The 26810-nt window shown below is 38.8% G+C and overlaps 1 protein-coding gene across 6 annotated transcripts in view; it reads right to left on the bottom strand.

Moving 5' to 3' along the window:
* CUL5 (cullin 5) overlaps window positions 1-26810 on the bottom strand; it is a 130138-nt gene that overhangs the window by 70804 nt on the left and 32524 nt on the right. For 4 of the 6 annotated variants that reach the window (XM_055547793.1, XM_055547794.1, XM_055547792.1 and 1 more), the window contains one exon: window positions 4350-4449. The exons of 1 other annotated variant lie outside the window; for it this stretch is intronic. In XM_055547793.1, coding sequence (XP_055403768.1) covers window positions 4350-4449 — 100 coding nt within the window. Of the gene's footprint in view, window positions 1-4349; window positions 4450-5470; window positions 5490-26810 lie in introns of those variants that run through there. One more of the 6 variants, XM_055547795.1, reaches the window with a different exon arrangement.

Below are 26810 nucleotides of genomic sequence, written 5' to 3'. Positions count from 1 at the left end.
GGCAAGAATACTGGAGTGGGTTACCATTTCCTTCTCCAATCTGGGCTGATAAAAATATTCTAAAATTAGGCAATAGTTATATAACTTAATGAATATACTAAAACACACAAAATTATACATGTTTTAAAAGGAATTTTCTGGTATGCAAATTTATCTCAATTTTTTTAAAAAAAGATCCTAATCTATTTCTCCACTGGACTTTAGCAGGTCCTGTGATTAACTATGACCAACAGAATGCTGCAGATGTGACTCTGATACTTCTGAGCCAAGATCTCAAGAGGTTTGCAAGACTCCACTATCACCACAAAGACTGGTTTCCTTGAGAACAAGAAACCACATGAGGGGGAAGAAGCCCCAGAAGGAAGCCAGTACAGTGCCAAACACCAGAAATATGAAAAAAACTCTCTTAGACCATCCAGTCCCTGCAGATCCACCACCTTATTGCTGCCACATTAATAAGCTTAGGCAAACTCAGGTGAGCCTAGCCCAAAATGCTAAGTAACAGAATTATGTACCAATAGAAGAATTATGTTAATCTTTAAAAAAGAAAAAAATTCAATATCCAAATAACTTTCTAAGCACTGCACATTTATTTTTACTTTCCTTTTTTGTCATTTAAAATAATGCTATAATAAACATTTTAAGGCTCACTACCTGTCCCATTTGGGAGATTTGGTCCTTCCTAACAAGATAAGCAGAGAAGGCAATGGCACCCCACTCCAGTACTCTTGCCTGGAAAATCCCATGGATGGAGGAGCCTGGTAGGCTTCAGTCGATGAGGTTGCTAAGAGTCGGACACGACTGAAGCGACTTAGCAGCAGCAGCAGCAACAAGATAAGCCAAAGAAATAGAGGAAAACAACAGAATGGGAAAAGACTAGAGATCTCTTCAAGAAAATCAGAGATACCAAAGGAACATTTCATGCAAAGATGGGCTCGATAAAGGACAGAAATGGTATGGACCTAACAGAAGCAGAAGACATTAAGAGGTGGCAAGAATACACAGAAGAACTGTACAAAAAAGATCTTCATGACCCAGATAATCATGATGATGTGGTCACTGACCTAGAGCCAGACATCCTGGAATGTGAAGTCAAGTGGGCCTTAGAAAGCATCACCACAAACAAAGCTAGTGGAGGTGATGGAATTCTAGTTGAGCTATTTCAAATCCTGAAAGATGATGCTGTGAAAGTGCTGCACTCAATATGCCAGCAAATTTGGAAAACTCAGCAGTGGCCACAGGACTGGAAAAGGTCAGTTTTCCTTCCAATCCCAAAGAAAGGCAATGCCGAAGAATGCTCTAACTACCGCACAATTGCACTCATCTCACATGCTAGTAAAGTAATGCTCAAAATTCTCCAAGCCAGTCTTCAGCAATACGTGAACTGTGAACTTCCTGATGTTCAAGCTGGTTTTAGAAAAGTCAGAGGAACCAGAGATCAAATTGCCAACATCCACTGGATCATCGAAAAAGCAAGAGAGTTCTCCAGAAAAACATCTATTTCTGCTTTATTGACTATGCCAAAGCCTTTGACTGTGTGGATCACAATAAACTGTGGAAAATTTTCAAGAGATGGGAATACCAGACCACCTGACCTGCCTCTTGAGAAATCTGTATTCAGGTCAGGAAGCAACAGTTAGAACTGGACATGGAACAACAGACTGGTTCCAAATAGGAAAAGGAGTACGTCAAGGCTGTATATTGTCACCCTGCTTATTTAACTTCTATGCAGAGTACATCATGAGAAATGCTGGACTGGAAGAAACACAAGCTGGAACCAAGATTGCCAGGAGAAATATCAATAACCTCAGATATGCAGATGACACCACCCTTATGGCAGAAAGTGAAGAGGAACTAAAAAGCCTCTTGATGAAAGTGAAAGAGGAGAGTGAAATAGTTGGCTTAAAGCTCAACATTCAGAAAACGAAGATCATGGCATCCGGTCCTACCACTTCATGGGACATAGATGGGGAAACAGTGGAAACAGTGTCAGACTTTATTTTTTGGGGCTCCAAAATCACTGCAGATGGTGACTGCAGCCATGAAATTAAAAGACACTTACTCCTTGGAAGGAAAGTTATGACCAACCTAGATAGCATATTCAAAAGCAGAGACATTACTTTGCCAACAAAGGTCCATCTAGTCAAGGCTATGGTTTTTCCTGTGGTCATGTATGGATGTGAGAGTTGGACTGTGAAGAAGGCTGAGTGCCGAAGAATTGATGCTTTTGAACTGTGGTGTTGGAGAAGACTCTTGAGAGTCCCTGGGACTGAAAGGAGATCCAACCGGTCCATTCTGAAGGAGATCAGCCCTGGGATTTCTCTGGAGGGAATGATGCTAAAGCTGAAACTCCAGTACTTTGGCCACCTCATGCGAAGAGTTGACTCATTGGAAAAGACTCTGATGCTGGGAGGGATTGGGGGCAGGAGGAGAAGGGGACGACAGAGGATGAGATGGCTGGATGGCATCACTGACTCGATGAACGTGAGTCTCAGTGAACTCCGGGAGTTGGTGATGGATAGGGAGGCCTAGCATGCTGCAATTCATGGTGTTGCAAAGAGTTGGATACGACTAAGCAACTGAACTGAACTGAACAAGATAAGCCAGAGAAGGCGATGGCACCCGACTCTAGTACTCTTGCCTGGAAAATCCCATGGACAGAGAGGCCTGGTAGGCTGCAGTCCATGGGGTCGTGAAGAGTCGGACACGACTGAGTGACTTCACTTTCACTTTTCACTTTCATGCATTCGAGAAGGAAACGGCAACCCACTCCAGTGTTCTTGCTTGGAGAATCCCAGGGATGGGGGAGCCTGGTGGGCTACCGTCTATGGGGTCGCACAGAGTTGGACATGACTGAAGCAACTTAGCAGCAGCAGCAACAAGGTAAGTTCAATTAGTCTAGTAATTGAGTTTACTAAACTCACAAAGCTATATCTTCTTAAAAGTTTTGAAAATGTTTTAAAATTATATACTTATGTCTGGCATTGCTTGTCCTGAAATTTAACAGCTCTGAATTACTGGCGCTAAATCCTAGCTTCAAGTTCTTGCTAAGGCCTACATTCCAAACTGTTTCAGATCAAGTTACAGAGAAACACTTAATATATTTTGTTTTCTAGTATGGAATATATTTCTAAATATTTCTAAGATGATTCCTTCTGAGCCCATTTCCAGAAACTAAAGAATAATACTTTATTGACTTGAAATAAACATGATTTATCCTCATCAAAAGTCATTAACAGATAAGCTGATATGCTTTCCAATGCAAGAAGAAACCGTTTTTCCTTAAACAGTTCTAGAAAAATGTATGTTTTGATTAAATTGTGATATTGAAAAAAAATTGTGATATTGAAAGATTTAATTTTTCTAAGCAAACTTGAGATGATTTATTTTCATTAAAAGATAATTTTCTTATAATTTTATAATTTTCTTATAAAACTCTAATTTTTAAAAAATCACTGATCAACATGGCAGAATTAATGGTATCAAGAGTAAGACATTTCATTTTGTTAAGTAATATCCAATGTGACATCATCCTTATGTCATCAGAATTAAATATATACCAATCATATATTCAATTTCAGTATCTTCCTTCAAGTCATATATTCATTTTTAATTTCCAACTGCTAACACATTAATATTCAACAAAATTTCTAACAGACTTTTACTAATGTTGTAGAAGATAACAATGCAAAAATTCAAATAAAGAATAAGAAATTCTAACTCTATTTTTCAAACTTTATTTTATAGAAAGGAAAGTAACCTTATGTTCTTAGGTCTTCTTCAAAGTGATAAACAATGCATCAGTGATGCCAGAGTTGATCTGAAATAACACTTTACCTCTGCATTAATTTTTCCCAAAAGACAAAAAGTGTCAGTAAAGACAAAACAAACAAATACCTAAATGAGCTCTGCCTTCATTTTAATATTAAACATGTATACACAGTACCAACCCAAGAGTACTGAATTTCAGCTCATCAGGAGCAATGCAAAGGACAGTCCAAGAATTATACAGTCAGACAATTATTCAGAATCAAAAAAACTACTTTCAGCCTGAAAACAGGTATTAATTGTGAGAAAAGAAAAGATTTATGTGGACTGATGTGTGGCCAATAATAATGGTGGGGGGATTCTTAAGAATGTATAAGAATGAAATTCTTTATGGCATCTTTTAATTGAGGTAACTATTTGTTTGAAAGAAATGCCACTGTGGGAAGAGAAAACAATAAATGACTATCATTTCATTAAAAAATTTTAACTAGCAAGTGTGTCAAAAGTTTATGTGATATTTTAAAATTACTTCAGGATGATACTGAGTAAAGTCTTAAACAATATATAGATACAAAACTTACTGCCTGTGCTTGCTTAATAAACTCAAGAATATCTTCTTTCAAAGCCTGATGAATTTTTGCTGGGCCTTTATCATCCCAGAGACAGACTGCATGTACATCCCTGTAAAAAATAAAGCAGGTAAACAAACATTAACACTGGAACAAGAACAAACACAAAACTTTTTTGTTTCAATACTGTTTCCATGGATCATGCTAAGGGTGCTTGAATCCATTCATATGAACAAAGCATTCTTTGTAAGCTTTCTCATACAAGTACACTTGCTTCTATTTTTATTTTCTTTGTTACAGTTTTCCTTAAATCTTTGCCACTTTATTGATTAAATTTATAAATTACAAAAGCATCTCCTAATCAGACTTCCAAAGTTAAATACTACCAAAATTTTCTTGTGCAAAGACAAATATAAATTCTTTAATATATAACACAATATATATATACATATAAACTATCCGTTTTTAGAAAGTTAGTAATTTAAATACTATTACAACAAAACTCCAAATTTCTCCCAAATATTCATCACATTTACACAGCAATTATCACTGTGTCTCCTTTATTTAGAATACACATATACTCACTGCTGATTCTCGTTACTGTACAGCAGAAACTAACACAACATTGTAAAGCAATTACAGTCCATTTAAAAGATATATCTAAAAAAATTAAGAAGAAAAAAAGAAAGAAAAGAGTGACTATTTCAACTTTCTAATACAACAAAATACAAAATTTAACTTTTTGGGGAAAAAAAAAAAACCTATAATCGATTCAAATAAAAAAATCAATAGTGGGCTTCTCTGGCAGCTTGGTGGAAACAATCTGCCTGTGTCTGATCACTGTGTCGGGAAGATTCCCCTGGAGAAGGAAATGGCAACCCACTTCAGTATTTTTGCCTGAGAAATCCCATGGACACAGGAGCCTGATGGGCTATAGTTTGTGGGGTTGCAAAAGAGTCAAACATGACTTAGCGACTAAACAACAACAAAGTAAACAGAAACAAAAGCTCTTTAAACTCTAAAGCTGACATATTTTACCCAAAAGGTCATTCATTATAGAAACATATTTAATATTAATACATGTTCACAGAATGAGTTTTTTAATTACTACATAGTAGAGCAGGGAAACATACCAAAAGCTAGAGTCTCATACTGTGTGTACGGGTGCTGATTCACATTACTGTACAGCAGAAACACAACACTGTAAAGCAATCACAGTAAAGCAATCACACACAAGCACTTAGTCGAGTCTGACTCTTTGCAACCCCACGGACTGGGGCCCCACAGTCTCCTCTGCAGAATTTTCTAGGCAAAAATTGCCTGGAAAAGTTGCCATTTCCTTCTTCAGGGGATCTTCCCCACCCAGGGACTGAACCCCAGTCTCTTGTGTCTCCTGCATTGGCAGGCAGGTTCTTTACCAGCTGAGCTACCAGGGAATATAGTCTTATACTGGGGATTCTCTTACTCAAAAAATGTTCCCCAGTACTTTATAGAGCCCTATATACATTTTAAAATCTACATTATGATTAAAAAAAAGGCCAAAAAAATTCTCTCTAGAATTCTATCATATAATAATGGCCAAATAGTTTGTTTTATATTCAGATTCTTAGGGGCATAATTATAACCCAAAGTTTCACCTATATATTCATTTGAACTTGTTTTCATCATTTGTTAAATTCAGCTTAATAGTGGCATCTGGTCCAGAGTAGATGTAGTTAAGCACACAAATATTTGTTAAATAACAACATAATAGGTAACATCCAACTGCTCGTGCTGTACTAAATCGCTTCAGTCATGTCTGACTCTTTGCGACCCTATGGACTGTAGCCGGTCAGGCTCCTCTTCCATGGAACTCTCCAGGCAAGAACACTGGAGTGGGTTGCCATGCCCTCCTCCGAGGGATCTTCACAACCCAAGGATCGAACCCACGTCTCTTACATCTCCTGCACTGGCAGACAGGTTTTTGTTTTTTTACCACTAGCACCACCTGAGAAGCCTCATCCAACTGCTTGTGTGTCAGCTGCTCAGCTGTGTCACATTCTTTGCAACTTCATGGATTGGGGCCTGCCAGGCTCCTCTGTCCATGGGATTTCAGGGCAAGAATACTCGAGTGCGTTGCCATTCCCTTTTCCAGGGGATCTTCCCGACCCAGGGATAGAACACAGGTCTCCTGCATTGCAGGCAGATTCTTTACCATCTGAATCACCAGGGAAAGCCCTCCAACTGCTTCAGTTCAGTTCAGTCGCTCAGTCGTGTCCAACTTGCTGCTGCTAAGTCGCTTCAGTCGTGTCCGACTCTGTGCGACCCCATAGACGGCAGCCCACCAGGCTCCCTCGTCCCTGGGATTCTCCAGGCAAGAACACTGGAGTGGGTTGCCATTTCCTTCTCCATGGGAAAGGCACACTGACTTTAATTCAGTTAAGTTAAAAGTGAAAGGGAAGTCGCTCAGTCGTGTCCGACTTGCTGCTGCTGCTGCTAAGTCGCTTCAGTCGTGTCCGACTCTAGCAACCCCATGGACTGCAGCCTACCAGGCTCCTCCATCCATGGAATTTTCCGGGCAAAAGTACTGGAGTGGGGTGCCATTGCCTTCTCACTTGCAACCCCATGAATTGCAGCATGCCAGGCCTCCCTGTCCATCACCAACTCCCGGAGTTCACTCAAACTCATGTCCATCGAGTCAGTGATGCCATCCAGCCATCTCATCCTCTGTCGTCCCCTTCTCCTCCTGCCCCCAATCCCTCCCAGCATCAGAGTCTTATCCAATGAGTCAACTCTTCACATGAGGTGGCCAAGGTACTGGAGTTTCAGCTTTAACATCATTCCTTCCAAAGAACACCCAGGACTGATCTCCTTTAGAACGGACTGGTTGGATCTCCTTGCAGTCCCAGGGACTCTCAAGAGTCTTCTCCAACACCACAGTTCAAAAGCATCAATTCTTTGGCGCTCAGCTTTCTTCACAGTCCAACTCTCACATCCATACATGACCACAGGAAAAACCATAGCTTTGACTAGGCGGACCTTTGTTGGCAAAGTAATGTCTCTGCTTTTGAATATGCTATCTAGGTGGGTCATAACTTTCCTTCCAAGGAGTAAGCGTCTTTTAATTTCATGGCTGCAATCACCATCTGCAGTGATTTTGGAGCCCCCAAAAATAAAGTCTGCCACTATTTCCACTGTTTCCCCATCTACTTCCCAACTGCTTACTATATGCTAAATACTATTCTAAGCTGTTTTAACTCAACCTTCACAGCAACTCTGATATAGTACAATTTTATTGCTATCTTAGAGATGGGGAAACTGAGGCAAAGAAAGGTTATGTAACATTCCCAAGATTACACAGCTAGTACATACTGAACACAGGCAACTGGGCTCCAGAGCCCACATCAAACTGTTTTCTCTTAATTTACTCTTGCACCTCTCCAAACCATCCAACAGTCCAACAGTAGCTAAAATGATCTTCATAAAATTCAAATTACATCTTATTGCCTCTGTATTTGTGGCTTTCCAGGAGGCGCCAGAGGTAAAGAACCTGCCTGCCAATGCAGGAGACTTAAGGGACTCGGGGTTTGATTCCTGGGTCAGGAAGATCCCCTGGAGGAGGAAATGGCAACTCATTCCAGTATTCTTGCCTGGAAAATTTCATGGACAGAGGAGCCTGTCAAGCTACAGTTCATGGGGTCACAAAGAGTCAGACACACTGAAACGGCTTAGCAAGCACGCCCACCTCTATATTTAAAATCTTCCAATGGTTTCCTATTGTTCTTTGAATAAAGTACAAAATAGTTAACTGACCTCTGTAATACCTCTGCAATCTCACCTCATGGCTAAAGAAATCTAGAGTTTAAAAGAAAAAACTGATACAAAAATAGATTGATTATATTTCAATAAGTTTACAACTACTAAGCCTATAAACATAAGATGGTTTAGGAACCCAAGAAAAAGGAAAGGGTGGAAATGAGAGGTAAAGAGAAAAGGGGCAGACTCCCTGGAAGAGATGATTTCTAAGTTTATCTCAAAGAACAAGTGGGATTTTGCCAGACAAACATGTAAGAGGGTGAAGGAAGGCCATTTTATGAAAAAGTCACAATGGAGTAAAGAGCTGTAGATCACTAGGGTGTACACAGTGAACTATTAACCACTCAATGTGCATGTCAAGTGTGAAGCAAGAAACTGGGCAAACTTTTTTATTCATTCAGTCTTATTGTATCCATCACCTAAGTGTCTCTGCAATTTGGACATTTCCATCCATCACCACTACCACAATCAAAATTACCATCTTCTCTTACTTAATTTACTGTTACACAAACTTGCATGTATTGACTGCCAAGGACTTTACACATACTGACCTATGTATTAGTTTAGGTCTTCTGAGAAAGAGCCGGGATCAGACATGGCAAAAGATTTATTGAAGGTAATGCCTGTGAGGGGTTCCCAGGTGGCTTAGTGGTAAACAATCCACCTACCAATGCAGGAGACAGATTTGATCCCTGGCTTGGGAGTATCCCCTGGAGAAAGAAATCGCAATTCACTCCAGTATTCTGGCCTGGACATTACCATGGACAGAAGTGGCTACAGTCCATGGGGGTCACAAAGAGTAGGACATGACTGAGTGACTGAGCACACGTGCAATGTTTGTAAGGGACAATGGGAAGTGAGTTACATGAAGCTGGGCAAGAGAGAAGCCCACAATGCCAGTCTAAGCCCTGTGGGAAAGAGCAGGAAGAAAGAAGGTTGAGTAGCAAGAGTCTTAAGACTACAGTTTCAAGAAAATTTTGTAAAGAAAGTTTTGAAGCGTTTTGGAGCACAAGTCACTCATCAGCGGAGTCCCCTAGCTCTCTAAAATAGGACTACCTTAGTATCCCTGCTTACTCAGACCCACTGTGGCACATGCTGGAAAGGCTCAAATGTGACTTGAGTCTCGTAAGGGCAAGAGAGAATGGTGTGGCACTGGGTACCCAAGAAAGAGCCAAACTTGTGATCCACATGTCTTCTCCAGCTCCCTTTCCTCAACTTCCAGGTACTTCTGTATGTTGTTACATCATGGAAGAAGATCGGCAATACACTCTTTCCTGTTTGAAACACAATACTTCTCACCATCACAAGACAGAACATGTTGAGGCTCCTGGCCAATTCTCATACACATTTTGAGGAATATAATATATATTGTGCTGGCCAATAAGTTCATTGGGTTTTTTCTGTAAGATGTTATGGAAAAACCCAGAAGAATTTTTGGCTAATCCAATTCTTGAAAAGTATATGATAATACCCTTAAAGCCCTTTATGTTCCTCTCTCTAATCCTATTCTCTCATTCCTCCCCAAAAGTAACTAAGTCTGAATTTGCTGTTTTGGGTTTTCAAGTTTTACAACACACTATGAGGGTTTCTGATTATAGAAATATATCAAATAATATTTTCAAATAATTTTTTTTACTCAACATGTTTCTGATATTTACCAATGAAAGTGCGTGTAGTTCTGGTTCGTCTGTTACATCAAGTGGCACTTCAACATAAAAGGGAAGGAATTATGGATGAGCAATAAACATCTGAAATTAAGTCTGAATGAATAAGAACACACTCTTTTGGAACATATAATCAAAGTGCTTTTAAAAAGGGACCTGTTGGACTTCCTGGGTGGTCTAATGGTTAAGAATCTGCCTGCCAACGCAGGAGACCCTGGTTCAATCCTTGACTTGAGAAGATCCCACTTGCCGCGGAGCAACAAAGTCCATGTGCCACACCACTGAGCCTGTTCTCTAGAGCTCACAATCCACAACTAATAATCCCTTGATCTGTAACTAATGAGGCTGTGTGCCTAGAGCCCATGCTCCACAACAAGAGAAGCCACTGCACCACGACAAAGTATCCTGCACTCGCTGCAACTAGAGAAAGCTCATGCACAGCAACAAAGACCCAAAGCAACCAAAAACTAAATATTTTTTTAAAAGTAAAGGAAATTGTCTTTAAATACTTAAGTATATTAAAAAAGTCAAGGAGCTGGGAAATGGGAGAATGATAAAGTAAGAACATTTTTTAAGGTTTAAATGGAGAGACAGAAAGGATGAGAAAAGAAGCAAGAGGTAAGAAGTATTTCAAAGGTTTCAACTTCTTTAGGTTAAAAAGATGGAGAAGGCAATGGCACCCCACTCCAGTACTCTTGCCTGGAAAATCCCATGGATGGAGGAGCCTGGTAGGCTGCAGTCCATGGCGTCGCTGAGGGTCAGACACGACTGAGCAACTTCACTCTCACTTTTCACTTTCATGCATTGGAGAAGGAAATGGCAACCCACTCCAGTGTTCTTGCCTGGAGAATCCCAGGGACAGGGGAGCCTGGTGGGCTGCTGTCTATGGGGTCACACAGAGTCGGACATGACTGAAGTGACTTAGCAGCAGCAGCAGATTAAAAAGAAAGAGAAATACTGTGACCGTGATGCAAAAAATAGGTATGCTGCTTTTAATTAACAGTAGTACCATATACTACTTTTTTTTTTTTGGCCACATGGCAGGACATGTGGGATCATACTTCTCTGACCAGGGATTGAATCATTGAACCGGCACCTTCTGTAGTGAAAGCATGGACTCTTAACCATGAGGGAAGGTCCAATACTATATACTTCTGATTAAGAGTGAAAAGCAGAAAGGAACCACTAATGGAAGTAAACTTTCAGATTAACAAAAAAAAGGAAAAGGAAAAATGAAGAAACAATAGTATTTAAAAAGTGGTAAATTATAGAAGGAATAAAAAGTATATCAGTTATCATATTAAACCTAAATAAACCATCCCATTAGAAGAGAATATACCTTTCAAAAGGACAGATACTATGATTCTACTTTGTGAGGTACCTAGAATAGATAAATTCAGAGACAAAAAGCAGAATGAAGGTTACCAAAAGCTGGGGGAAAGAGGTACAGGTATTATTTAATTGGTACAGAGCCTCTGCTTGAGATGTGAATGTTCTAAAAATGGAGAGTGTTGGTGTTTGTACAACATTATGAATGAACTCAATGCCACTGAATCATATACTTGAAAATGGCTAAAATGATAAACTTTACGCAACATACAATTTTACCAAAAAAAAAAAAAGAAAATTTAATGGCTTAAGATATACTAGGCAAGTATAAACTGAAAGAAAGCAGAGTGGCAATATTCGCATCATCCAAAGAAGAATTTAAAGTTACAAGGATTAGTGATAGGAACATCATGTAATGATAAAAAAGCATCATTTATGAATGTATGTCCATTTATTTACACCAAAAATATACATAGTAAAATGCAAAATAAACAGAAATGTAAAAACTTGACATATTTGAATACTTTAAAACATCCTTATATCAGGAGGATGAAAACATTAGGCTCAATCAACAATGGCTTAGATTACTAGATTCTTTTTCTTATGTAACAAGTTTAGAAGTAGGAAAAGGCTGGTGTTTTGTTCAGAGACTCATTAAGACCTTTCTCTACACTTTTGTCACTTTAGCATTTTAGCCTACAACTGGTCAAAGGCAGAAAGGGAAGAGGGTGCCAGGCACATTAGTTAAATTCATCTGGAAAGCAAAAAACTTCCTAGATGCCCTCCGACTGGTGTATTTGCCAGAATGTGTACTGTACCCAGCCACCTTAGCAGCAAGAAGTGAATATTAAATTATCCAGCCTCCATAGTAGGAGGAACACAAGGCAAAGGCGTAAGGCCTAGCCAATCAACAGTGTCTGCCAGAGACTCTCTCAACATTTAAAATTCAGAAGAAAAAAATTAAAAACACACAGGAATTATAGAGGAATTCCCTGGCAGTCTCCATGCTCTCACTATTGAAGCCTTGGGTTCAATCCCTGGTTGGGGAACTTAAATCCCATAAACCAAGGGGCACAGACCAAAAAATAAAAAAGTTAATGTCTATGACTTACTAGGCAGAGATTCTTGCAACTCACAAAAAGATAAATTTTTCCTAAGAGCTCAGGCAAACACATAAAATTTTTTAAAAATAATTTTATAGGCTGTTTCACTGATTATAATCCATAAATAACTAAATTAAAACTTCACTATATATAAATTTCAGTTCCTAGATAATGCATGGATTAAAGAAAAAAATTACTAACAACCAAGAAAGAAAAAGAAAAACATTCCATACCACAAAACCTATGATGACCATAAAAGTAGTATTAAGAAAAAAATACAGGAGGCAGGGATCAAGATCATCCCCAGGGAAAAGAAATGCAAAAAGGCAAAATGGTTGTCTGAGGAGGCCTTACAAATAGCTGTGAAAAGAAGAGAAGCAAAAGGCAAAGGAGAAAAGGAAAGATATACCCATTTGAATGCAGAGTTCCAAAGAATAGCAAGAAGAGACAAGAAAGCCTTCCTCAGTGATCAATGCAAAGAAATAGAGAAAAACAGTAGAATGGGAAAGACTATGCCAAAGCCTTTGACTGTGTGGATCACAATAAACTGTGGAAAATTCTGAAAGAGATGGGAATACCTATAGACCACCTGACTTGCCTCTTGAGAAATCTGTATTCAGGTCAGGAAGGAACAGTTAGAACTGGACATGGAACAACAGACTGGTTCCAAATAGGAAAAGGAGTACATCAAGGTTGTATATTGTCATCCTGCTTATTTAACTTATATGCAGAGTACATCATGAGAAATGCTGGACTGGAAGAAGCACAAGCTGGAAAACAAGATTGCTGGGAGAAATACAAATAACCTCAGATATGCAGATGACACCACTCTTATGGCAGAAAGTGAAGAAGAACTAAAGAGCCTCTTCATGAAAGTGAAAGAGGAAAGCGAAAAAGTTGGCTTAAAGCTCAACATTCAGAAAATTAAGATCATGGCATCTGGTCCCATCACTTCATGGGAAATAGATGGAGAAACAGTGGAAACAGTGGCTGACTTTATTTTCTTGGGCTCTAAAATCACTGTAGATTTGTAGATGGTGACTGCAGTCATGAAATTCATTCAAGACACTTGCTCCATGGGAAAAAAGTTATGACCAACCTAGACAGCATATTAAAAAGCAGAGATATTACTTTACCAACAAAGGTCTGTCTAGTCAAAGCTATGGTTTTTCCAGTAGTCATGTATGGATTTGAGAGTTGGACTATAAAGAAAGCTGAGCACCAAAGAATTGATGCTTTTGAACTGTGGTGTCGGAGAAGACTTTTGAGAGTTCCTTGGACTATAAGGAGATCCAACCAGTCCATCCTAAAGGAAAACAGTCCTGAATATTCATTGGAAGGACTGATGCTGCAGCTGAAACTCCAATACTTTGGCCACGTGATGCAAAGAGCCGACTTATCTGAAAAGACCTGATGCTGGGAAAGACTGAAGGTAGGAGGAGAAGGGGACGACAGAGGATGAGATGGTTGGATGGCATCACTAACTCAATGGACATGAGTCTGAGTAAACTCTAGGAGCTGGTGATGGACAGGGAGGCCTGGTGTGCTGCAGTTCATGGGGTTGCAAACAGTTGGACACAACTAAGCAACTGAACTAAAGAAAAAAATATGACTTGAAAGCTTTGATTGTAAAGAAAAATGTTGAAAAGAATTTAAAAACTAAGAATCTAATAAAAGAACTAAGAAACCAAAGAACAAAATAAACTGGAGACCAAAAAGAAAACAAAAAAAGGAATATTATTTTTTCTGAATAACTAATTTTTCCCTTTTTTCTTTTCTCTATTGACAATTATTTTGTATTTCATTAATTTTGTCTTTTGTCTTTCCTTCCTTCTACTTTAAGTTTAGTTTGTCGTTTTTTTCCTCATTTCTTGAAATAAAAACTTAGACCATACACTTTTAGCATTTTCTGTGTAATATATGAATTGAAGGCTATGAATTTGTATTGCACAGTTGGTTCTAATATATTTTGATAAATTGTATCAAAGTAATTTTTATAGCTTGATTATGGGAAAAGACCTATAAAATGGATCAACACCTTAATATCCATATGGAAGAAAAATATGTAGGACTGGGGATAAAAAGTGAGATATAACCACACATAAAATATAAGCATACTACTTATAATTCTAAGGCAACAAATTTCTAAACCTGCCGGAAACTGAAATGAGGTGTGTAAACAGATACTTGGTCCCAATTTTAAATTGAATGCTTCCAACATACTATTACTGGGATATAGCTGCTAAGAGACTTATAGATGATCTTTACCAGTTTAAAGAATAATATTTTCATTTTTTATATTTCATTTTGGAAAGATCCTATGTCTTTTCTCCATCTACTAAGATGATTGATTTCTGATATTATTCTGTCTTGTTCTATTTGTTTTCTGAGCTCAATTTTCATTTCATTATTTCCTCAACTTTTGTTGATTTCTCTCCTCAGCTCTTAAATTTTCAGTTCAAGTTTGTTTTATAACCCCACATGGTTGGGTGAGAACACAGAACTCAATCTGAAGTGCTGTATTTGTGTTCTACTTCATAGCTGGTTTCTGTGGGACAATTTTTATCACCTAAAATGTTATAATTTATGTACTTTTTAAAATAGTTTTGGATAGGTAATGTCTGCTTTTTTCTATTTACATTCATTTCATGGTCAGAGCTTCCCTGATAGATCAGTTGGTAAAGAATCCACCTGCAATACAGGAGACCCCAGTTGATTCCTGGGTTGGGAAGATCTTCTGGAGAAGGGATAGGCTACCCACTCCAATATTCTTGGGCTTCCCTTGTGGCTCAGCTGGTAAAGAATCTACCTGCAGTGCAGGAGACCCCAGTTTGATTCCTGGGTCAGGAAGATGCCCTGGAAAAGGGATAGGCTACCCACTCCAGTATTCTTGGGCTTCCCTTGAGGCTCAGCTGGTAAAGAATCCGCCTGCAATGAGGGAGACGTAGGTTCAATTCCTGGGTTGGGAAGATTCCCTGGAGAAGGGAAAGGCTACCCACTCCAGTATTCTGGCCTGAAGAATTCCATGGACTATGTAGTCCATGGGGTCGCAAAGAGTCGGACACAACTGAGCAACTTTCACTTTTATGGTCAGGATTCCTAGTTCAAGAGCACCTCCTTCAGTTTAGTGTAGTAAAGCCCAGTTTCTTTTATGGCCAGTGTTGATAGCAGTGGAGAAAAGGGTTCCATTTCTGCAGAATCCTTAAATCTTCTAAATATTTAGTTGTATGAAAATATGTTCATCTTGCCTTGAACATGACTGAAAACTCGACTAGGTAAAGAACACTAAGTTCAAAATAACTTCCCTATAAATATTTAAAGAAAAACGTGTCAACCTCCTCCTTTCAATTTGGCCAACGAAGTGCACAGACAGTCTGTTTTGCTTGAAAGGTTAACTGTTTTTGTTTTTGTTTTAATTTCTAAGCATTAGATTATTTTCTTTATCCTTGGAATTCTGAAATTAAAGGCATGTGTAGGCATGACTTTTTTTTAGCACTTTCAATATGAAGATGGGGAGTGGGATGAATTGGGAGATTGGGATTGGCAATATTTACACTACTTATAAAATAACTAACTAATGAGAACCAACTGTATAGCACAGGAAACTCTACTCAATGCTCTGTGGTGACCTAATAGGGAAGGAAACCAAAAAAGAGGGGATATATGTATATGTGTGGCTGATGCACTTTGCCGTACAGCAGAAACTAACACAGCACTGTAAAGCTGTTTAAATATGTGTGTGTGTGTGTGTGTGTGTGTGTGTGTGTGTGTGTGTATAACAGTCAAAAAGACAGAAGAAGAAACAGGAGAAAGGAGGAAGATCTGTAGGGCTAGGTAGGGAGATACAAGATTTCAGCCCCAGGAAATTTCCTTCTTATCCTTTGGGACTATATCCTCCCCTCTACTATCTCTGTCCTCTCCTTCTGGAACCTCTTTTAAGTATGTGGTGGCTTAGTTGCTAAGTCGTGTCTGACTTGCGATCCCATGGACTGTAGCCCTCCAGGCTCCTGTGTCCATGGAATTTCCTGGGCCAGAATACTGGAGTGGGCTGCCATTTTCTTCTCTTTCCTTCTTCTTCTAAGTTAGCCAAATTCTAAAGACATTCTCGTATTTCTTCATTTTTATTTAATTTTCCACACTCTGGTCTACATTCAAAGAGAACTCTTATTTTTCTACTAATTTGGTATTTTTAAATTAATTAACTTTTATTTTTTATTATAAAGATCTCTTCTTTATCTTGACTATTTCATTTTCAAAGTTGTCTCTCTCATTTTACTTCTCTCTAGTGATATAAACTAGAATGTTTTTTGAGCTATCTTCTAAACCTTTCATCATCTACTTACTCTGAGGTACAGTCTTGAGGATGGCCCCCAATGATCCCTGTCTCCTGGTTGGTATCTGTACCCACATATACGTTCCCTCCAACAGTGTACAGCATTTGTCTGTGTGATCAATAGCATACAAAACATATGATGATCTAAAGAACCTGCTGTGTAGTACAGGGAATTCTACTCAATATTCTGTAATTGCCTATATGGGAAAACAACTAAAAAGAAAAAAAAGAGTGGATATATGTATTCATATAACTGATTCACTGTGCTATACATCTGAAACTAGCACAACATTGTAGATCAACTATAATTAAAAGAGAGGAAGTGCGCGAGAGAGATATGATGGTTTGTAATTTCCAAGATTTATAAAATGGGCTTCCCTGGTGGTTCAGTGGTTAAGAATCTGCCCTACAATGCAGAGGACGTCGGTTTGATCCCTGTTCAGGAAGATTCCACATGACACGAAGCAACTAAGCCAGTGCGCCACAACTACTGAGCCCCTGCTCTGGAGCCCAAGAGCCAAAACTACTGAAGCCGAAGTGTCTTGGTGCCCATGCACCCCTAAAGGAGAAGCCACCACAATGAGAAGCCTGCTCACTGCAGTTAGAGAAACTGAGCAGCAAAGAAGACCCAGCACAGCCAAGAAAAAACCACCATGACTTCTGTCTTGGGAACACTCCTGCTCTAGGGAAAGCAAGCTGAGCAACAGTAAGCAGCTTTATGGAGGGTTCCACCCAGTGAGAAACTGAGCAGCTAGTGAGGAACTGAGGCCTAACAATACTCATGTGGGTAAGCTTTGAAGAAGATCATCCATTCCTAGCTGAATATAGGCCTAGATCTTTGCCTGGAGCTTGACTGCAACCTCATAAGAGATCCTGAGTTAGAGTAACTCAATTAAGCTGCAATCAGATTCCTGACTCTCAGAAAGTGTGAGATAATAAATGTTTGTTATTTTAAGCTGCTACACTTCAGGGTAATTTGTTTTGTGGCTGCTGCTGCTAAGTCACTTCAGTCGTGTCCGACTCTGTGCGACCCCATAGATGGCAGCCCACCAGGGCCTGCCTTCCCTGGGATTCTCCAGGAAGAACACTGGAGTGGGTTGCCATTTCCTCCTCCAATGCATGAAAGTGCAAAGTGAAAGTGAAGTCGCTCAGTCATGTCTGACTCCTAGAGACGCCATGGACTGCAGCCTACCAGGCTCCTCCGTCCATGGGATTTTCCAGGCAAGAATACTGGAGTGGGTTGCCATTGCCTTCTCCGAGATTACCTATAAATTCTATCTAAAGAAAATTTTAAAGTGGCTTTCCTCTACCTTCAGGTGTTCAAAAGTTACATTTTAAAATTTATTATTTAATCTAAATCCTCAAGCTGTTGTTAGCAGAAAATCTTCAGAGAAATCTTATTTGGGAGGCCAATATATAAAACTAATTAAAGTGAGGCTGTTTTGGTGGTAAGGGACCTAGAGCCCTGAAGCCTCCTTGAGAAACCCTTAAGGCAGTGGTAGGGGTCACACAGGCAAAATGAATGAATGAAGGGAGGTATATAAGACAGTAGGAAGCTGTGCGGAAAGTGGGGACCATGTCTCGCCAGACAATAGTCAGCTTTAGTCAATTGTTCCCACATGGGAATGTGGTGCCTGTGTTGCCACATCATGCATTTTTGTAAGAGAATCTGGAAAGTCAGATTTTATGTAAAATCTCTTTAAGTAGTGGCAATAATTTTATATCACCAAGAGATAATCATACTTTGTGAGAAAAATGCATGCACAGGCTAAACAGAACTCATTGGCCCGTTTGCTCTCTATGGTTTAAGATGTGAAAGGTTACTGGGAAATTGCAAGATAAATCTTGCTCCACCACCCCTAACCTATCCTACCCATGCAAGTCATAGTTCATTCCAATATTACAAAATGGCTTTTGTGGTACACAATATTTTTAGTGTATATAATTCATAGGCTAATATATTTTGTTTTGTGGCAGTAGATAACTAATAGAAACAGCAAAGAAGGCAGGAGACTACTGTAATCATTTGGGCAAGATAGTGGGGGGAAAAGACAAATGGGATGGAAAGAAAGTCAAGTGATAATAAAAATCTATGAAATCTAGTAATCATGAATATGAAGGAGTAAAAAGAAAAAGACAGGAGGTTGACAGAAGCTTCCAGATTCTTTATTTCAGACTACAAATGACAGATTTTCATCATTCTGTACCTGGAGTACTTACAGAACTTAAGGGACAGACATATGCAGGAAACAAAGGCCACATGGATATGGAAGTTCCACTTTGAAGATGATCTGGATTGCTTATATAGACATGAGAACTCAGATAAAAGAGCAAGAAAAAGCAGAACTCGGCAGAAAACCAACATTTAAGAGGCACAAAAGGGATGAATCAGCTAACATGACTGGGATGAGGCAGACAAGAGATAGGAGAAAAACAGGAAAAAGTGGTATCATAAAAACCAACTTAGGAACAAGAAAAACATTTCAAAATTATTTAAAGATGAATTTAAAAAAATTAAAAATAAAATCTCACAAATTAAAAATAATTTATTTTTCAATTTTGGCCTCAAAGTCATAAACCAGAGTCAAACCAAACAATATATATCTAAAGCAGTAGCTCTCAACTGAGGATGATACTGTACCCTCAGACACTTGGAAATAAGAGCTTTTTTTTTGTTCCAATAAATGAGGGGTGGGGAGAAGTGTACACAAAAAGTATACACTACTACAGTTTATGAGGCTGAAGGCCAGTGATGATAAACATGTCACAATATGCAGAACAATCTTTTATAACGACCCAGAATACCAATAGCACCTCTACTGAAAAATGATTCAAGTTATGAGAAAACAGTCAATATAGTCCAATATAAATATATTATTTTAGTACCTCAGATTTAGAAAGATATAAGTAACCTAAAAGTTATTAACTAACAAGGCTAAATAGGCTAAAATTTGGAAAGGTTTTAATTAATGTAGGTCTTACAGTTGGCGATGACATGGTAAGATATACAGGAATTTTTTTTTTTTTAATATTCATTTATTTGTGAGGCTGCAAGGGGTCTTAGTCACAGCATGTGGGACCTTTTCGATCTTCCTTGCAGCATGTGTGATCTTTAGTTGTGGCATGCGCGATCTAGTTCCCTAACCAGGGATCAAGCCCAGGCTCCCTACATTGGGAGCGCTGAGTTTTAGCCACTGGACCACCAGGGAAGTCCCTTATAGGAATCTTTTAACCTAAAAGGATTACACATATTGAGCAGCCTTGGATAACTCCAAGGAGATCAAGGATTTAAATAGCAAGTACTATTTCAGCTGAGATGTATAGTTTAAGCAGAAAACACCACCACACTATGCTAACTTTACCAGTCAGAAGTGCACAGAGATCAAGCATTATTCTACATGATAAATCAAATTATCAAACCAAGTGGCAAAAACAAAACAAAATAGAAAAACCCACCACATTCAATATATTGTTCATAAAATACATTTGATTAAATAATTTAAGAAAAATACACATATACAGGAATGCTATGAAGTTTTTAAATGTCTCAGCTGCTTCTTACTAAATTCTAACTTCTCAAAAGGCCAAATCATGGATATAGGTTAATATAATGCAAGAAGTTCTATGTTATTTAAGATTAGACTATTTTCTCATGAGGGAAAGAAAAAAAATGAGAACAGCTTAATGTGTATGGATTATTCAGTCATGCATCTACAATTCACTGATATAGTATTTTACTAGTGTGCACACACACACACACACACAAATTATACCAGGTGTGAAACTACTATCCTTAGGAAGACACGGTTGCAAGATTAATTCTTGACTGGCAGGACTTGAGTTTTGCAAGAGCTCTTACCATTTCCTTATAAAAATTACTCACTGTGCCTAAACTGCTACATAAAAATTTTATTTTTGTCAAACACTTGCTTTTTGTCTAGGAATCTAGGATTTTGGTTCACCTTAGGCAGAACCTGCCTTTGTAACCATCTCTATTAAAAGCCCTGGGCACTGAATCTTTAAGAAGCTGCCCTGGTAGACAGCATTTCATATGTGTTGTCACAATTAGTCGCTATAGGAATTAAGTGGATGTGTTCCACTAGAAGAAGATGCTTGGAAACATGTATCTGGTTTCTCCTGGCCTTTACCAAAGGCACCTTTGTTGCACTCTGCTTTGTACCCTTTACTGTATAAATGATAGCCATGAACACAATTATATGCTGAGTCCTATGAGTCTTCCTAACAATCACTGAACCTGGGAGTGGTCTTAAAGACCACTGACAGGGCTGATGTCAGGAAGTGGGATTCATTAAACATGGTGAAAGCATTGTTTGAGAAAAGGAAGGATGAAGCGGTAGGATGATGAAACTTTGCTACTTGCATGGCTATGAAATCACCCACGATGAATCAGCAGCTGAGTTGCTATCTGTTGAGAGAGGTAAAAGTTACTTTTGAAATTTGAAAATGACAAACCTATCTCTAAGAGAGTCGGCTCATTCAATCTTCAATCTGCTTTGGCCATGATGACTGAAGTGAGAAGAGAAAAAGTACAGTACAGGTGATACCTCTGGTTTCTGTTCTCACCTCTGAACCGCCGGAGAAAAGGCCCAAAGTTCTCAAAGGTAAGCTTTGGCTGGACCAAAATTGTTAAACACTTGTGTTGGTCTCTCTTCCAAGCATGAGGAATTAAAAGTTATATTAGGTCTCAGGGTTGGAGAAAGCTTTAGATAACAAAAGGAAAGGGAACTATTTCAGCTGTTTCTTCAGCCTAACTACTGCTGCTTCAGCAACCCCTCCATGCCTCCTACTTTCCAGTCAGGAACTTCCAACAACTGTAATGTTAATATTGTAAATGTTAAATTTATCGCTAGAAGTTTGAATAAATATGCAATAAGAAAAAAGAGGCAGGGAAAATTTAAAAGATGTGTTTGTATTTTGTGGCTATTGCATCTGGAGGTATGAGAAATAAAAATATACAGTATTATATGCTTGCACTCTCATAAATGCTAGATGGATCATATTAATCAGGAAAAGTTGCAAAACAAAAAGTTAGACAAGACATACCTTGCTTGCTTTTCACTGCTGGTGAGTGGATTAGAAAATTAAACTGTTTGAGTATAAGAAACAGAATAAATAAATCTCCATAATGGATACTATTAGGTTGGCCAAAAATTTCCTTCAATTTTTTATGTAAAAATGAAAAATGCAATTTTTATTTTTACCAAGAACATGACTGAATATTGTAGTCACTGTTTTGTTTCACTACCTTCTGCCCCTTTTCAGGCAACTTCATAACTCCATCTTCCCAAAGCTTTTTATCTTTTGAGCAAAGAACTGCTGCAGGTGCCTTTTAAAGTTGTTCAGAAAATTGAAATATTTTCCATTAAGAGAATTTTGTAAAGACCAAAACACGGCATTTCCTGGCAGTCTACTTGTTAGGATTTCACATTAACTGCAGAGGGCAGAGGAGCCTGGAAGGCTGCAGTCCATGGGGTTGCTGAGGATCGGACACGACTGAGCGACTTCACTTTCACTTTTCACTTTCACGCATTGGAGGAGGAAATGGCAACCCACTCCAGTGTTCTTGCCTGGAGAATCCCAGGGACGGGGAGCCTGGTGGGCTGCCGTCTATGCGGTCACACAGAGTCGGACATGACTGAAGTGACTTAGCAGCAGCAGCAGCAGAGGGCCAGGGTTCAGTCCCTGGTCAGGAAACTAAGATCCCACAAACTACGTGGCACAGCAGAAAACAAAAACAACAAAATACATGGACATCCACAGGTGCAATGTCTGATGAATACGGCAGATGAATCTGAACTTTTCAGCCAAGCTGTAACCATTTTTGTTCAGTCATCAAGCATGCTGTCTTGCATTATACTGATGGAAGATTATTAGTTCTCTGTTGACTAATTCTGAATGCTTTTCATAAAGTGCTGCTTTTTAGTCTCATTGGGAGCAACACCTGTTGGAATTAAATCATTTGGTTTTCCTGAAGGAGCTCATAACAGAAAACTCTCTTCCAATCTCACCATATATACAAAATCACCTTCTTGGATGAAGATCTGCCTTTGGTGTGGTTGGTGGTGGTTTATTTCTTTTGCCCCATGATCTCTTCCATTCCACATTATTGTACACTATTTACTTTTCATTGCCCATCACAGTTTGTTTTAAAAATGGAACATTTTTGTTACATTTAAGTAGAGAATTGCATGTGGAAATATGGTTAAAAAAAAAAAAGGTTTTTTTGCTCAATTTATGTGGAACCCAAACATCAAAGTTATTAACATAAACCAAGCTGGGGCAAATGATTTTCAATGCTTCATTTGGGTATTCTGAGTATGTCAGCTATCTCTGTCAACATACAGCATGACTGTTCTCAATTAATGTCTTGATTTGAGTACTATCAACTTCAACTGGCCTACCCAAGCATGGACCATCATCCAGTGAGAAATCTCCAGCATGAAATTTTGCCAGCCACTTCTGACATGTTGGATCAGTCACAAAACCTTCTCAATATAATGCACAAATCCTTTTTAGGGTTTCAGTTGCATTTTTACATTTCTTGAAATGATAAAGCACAATATGCCAAAAATGTTGCTTTTTTTTCTTCTTCAATAATAAAATGGTATACAAAAATTCATCAATTTTGATAAGTGTGTTTTAAAATGCACACTGATAATGACAGCTGTTATAATACAATCTTAACAAAATTGTTTCAAATGACATTCAGTTCAGTTCAGTCGCTCAGTCGTGTCCGACTCTTTGAGACCCCATGAATCGCAGCATGCCAGGCCTCCCTGTCCATCACCAACTCCAGGAGTTCATTCAGACTCACGTCCATCGAGTCAGTGATGCCATCCAGCCATCTCATCCTCTGTCGTCCCCTTCTGCTCCTGCCCCCAATCCCTCTCAGCATCAGAGTCTTTTCCAATGAGTCAACTCTTTGCATGAGGTGCCCAAAGTACTGGAGTTTCAGCTTTAGCATCATTCCTTCCAAAGAAATCCCAGGGCTGATGTCCTTCAGAATGGACTGGTTGGATCTCCTTGCAGTCCAAGGGACTCTCATGAGTCTTCTCCAACACCACAGTTCAAAAGCATCAATTCTTTGGCACTCAGCTTTCTACACAGTCCAACTCTCACATCTATACATGACCACTGGAAAAACCATAGCTTTGACTATACGGACATTCGTTGGCAAAACCTTATAGAAAAACCGAACGAACTTCTGGCCAAACCAATATTATTTTTATTTACTGCCATCTCAGAGAAAAGGGAGACATGTAAACAAAGGAAATTTCCAAGCAGAAATACACCTATGGAGTTTTAAAAAGCAGTTTTCAGTTGTTACTGAGCTCTTGTGAAGTCAGATATCTAATCCTGAAAGGCTGATGATTTTCCAGCATGATATGCATTACTTTTGAGTGATTAATTTGAACTCTGAGATGAAGAAAATGAAAAGGGATTAGGGAAGTCTTGCTTGTCACTTGGACTTAGAACATAACTATCTGCTCTGCTGCATCTTGGCTTGGCCACTGCTGAAGAAAAGTCACTGGCTTTTTCAGAATCCTGAATTCACAAATCCTAACTACTTGGCTCTGACTCTAAGCTAAAAACTGACAATAGTCTGATACTGGCTATTTAAACCTCAACACAAGCTGTGCTGAACTAAAGCAAGCATATGCTCAGTGAACAGGACTTTGACTTAAGGACTGTAGAAGATTTAAGACACCCTCTCTGAAGCCTAAATTGAAAACATCATGGTTTCTGGCTGGACCATCTGAATCACTTGCAGATGTCCATAGGAAAGGGCTCATTCTATGACAGGGCCATCTCCATCAAGCTGTCAGTTACACAGGCCTAAAGTACATTCCTAACTTACGACTACTGCCAAAAGTTGTAAGTTGGGAGAATGCATTCTACTCACTTGTTACAGACTGGAGTCACGATTCCTTTTCAGGGAAGTCTCACTGCTATGGACTTGTATCCAGCTTTCTGGATTAGCTGCAGCTTTCAAGAATGAATTAATAACTTGATTTTATTTCCCTCAAGTTCACCTTACCATTCCTTGTACACACACTTATTAAGGCAGCTTCATTATTAACCACAGCTATCTCCAGAAAGGAACTGATCTTTTCCCAGGTGGCACTAGTTGTAAAGAACACACTTGCCAATGCAGGAGATGTAAGAGACCTGGGTTCGATCCCTGGGTCAGGAAGATCCCCTGGAGAAGGAAATGGCAACCCACTCCAGGATTCTTGCCTAGAGAATCCCATGGACAGAGAAATCTGGCAGGCCTCAGTCATTGAGTTGCAAAGAATCTGAACACAACTGAAGTGACTTAGCCAGCATAATACACACACTGCACTAGGTAAATAATCAGGACAAAAAAGGTATAGAAGGTGACATAAACTTATTTTGAAAATTTTTGATTTCATACAGGCTAATCCCAAATCACATATCTTTCTAGTTAAGTTGTATAAAAAAAATTTTTTTTTGTAAAAATGTTTCTGTTCATCCTCCAGGTCTGGGTGATTGGGAGAAAAATGAAAAGTCTTCATTGCTGAATGGGACACACAGATTCTACAAGGGAGAAAAAAATAAAACACAGCACCTGGTGAAGTACAGAGAGGAGGACATTGATGTTTGCTTTTCGTAAGTATTCTTGAAAGCTTTCCCTTCTTCCTGAAGGAAAACTCTGGGGGTTGGCTTCCCACACTGCTGTGAGTCTTTTCAATTCAAACTGAATGCCACATTTCAATCATACCTACCAGTGCTCTGAGATAGCAGGAAGCAGCCCCAATTGCTACACCTTTCACAATGAACACCTCTAAACGATGTCCACACTATGAAGCCAATGAGATGGTGTCACGGATAAAGAAACTGATTGGAACTAATTGCCTTCAGGCAGTCCATCTGAACAAGTCATGAACTAAATTAAACGGATTAAATTTAGAATGCTAAAGTGAATGGCCCCATGGGATGACATACTGAGGGGCCTGTTAGCTTACACTATCGAGTTGGCCAAAAGATTCGTTCCATCTTTTCTGTAAGATGGCTTGAGTAGTGCTTAGTTGTCTTTAACTTCATTTGAGACAATTTTGTGACAGCTGTCGTATCAGCAGGGATTTTTTAAAAATTTCACCAAAACTGGTGAATTTTCATGTACCCATTTTAATATTGAAGATGGAAGGAAAAAAGCTACATTTTCAGGATACTATGCTTTATTATTTTAAGAAAGTTAAAAACACAAAATGAAAAAAATGACTTGTGCATTATATGGAGAAAGTGCTGTGACTGATCCAACATGTCAAAGTAGTTTGCTAAGGGAGGGAATCCTGTCTTATGAGCTCCTTCCAGAAAAACAAATGATTAGTCCAACAAGTACTGATCCCAATAAAATCAACTGGAAGCAGCACTCAACTTAAAGTATCCTTAATTAGTCAACAGAAGATGCATAATATTCCCTTAGGATGACACAAAACCTCATATTCCTTTGATGACCAGGCAAAAACTGTTACAGTTTGGCTGGGAAGGTCTGATTCATCCACCATATACACCACATATTGCACCTTTGGAAGTGCATTTATTTTGGTCTTTACAAAATTCTAATGGAAAAAATTTCAATTCCCTAGGAGACTGTGAAAGGCACCTGCAAAAGTTCTTTGCTCAAAAAGGATGGAATTATGATGTTGCCCCAAAAATGGCAAAAGGTAGTGGAACAAAACAATGAATATGATGTTCAATAAAGCTCTTGGCAGAAATGAAAAATATGTCTTCTATTTTTACTTATACTTTTCTTATTTTTACAGGAAAAGGTCAGTTTTCATTCCAATCCCAAAGAAAGGCAATGCTAAAGAATGCTCAAACTACTGCATAGTTGCACTCATCTCAACACACTAGCAAAGTAATGCTCAAAATTCTTCAAGATAGGCTTCAACAGTACGTGAACCAAGAACTTGCAGATGTTCAAGCTGGATTTAGAAAAGGCAGAGGAACCAGAGATCAAATTGCCAACATCTGTCAGATCATAGAAAAAGAAAGAATTCCAGAAAAACATATACTTTCTGCTTCATTGATATACTAACGCTTTTGACTGTGTGGATCACAACAGACTGTGGAAAATTCTTCAAGAGATGGGAATACCAGACCACCTTACCTGCTTCCTGAAATATCTGTATGCAGATCAAGGAGCAACAACTAGAACTGGACATGGAACAATGAACTGGTTCAAAATTGGGAAAAGGGTACT

The sequence above is a fragment of the Bubalus kerabau genome, chromosome 15 (assembly GCF_029407905.1).
Source record: "Bubalus kerabau isolate K-KA32 ecotype Philippines breed swamp buffalo chromosome 15, PCC_UOA_SB_1v2, whole genome shotgun sequence".
NCBI lineage: Eukaryota > Metazoa > Chordata > Mammalia > Artiodactyla > Bovidae > Bubalus > Bubalus kerabau.
The sequence above is the reverse complement of the archived record's forward strand: the minus strand, read 5'-3'. Positions and strand labels throughout refer to the sequence as shown.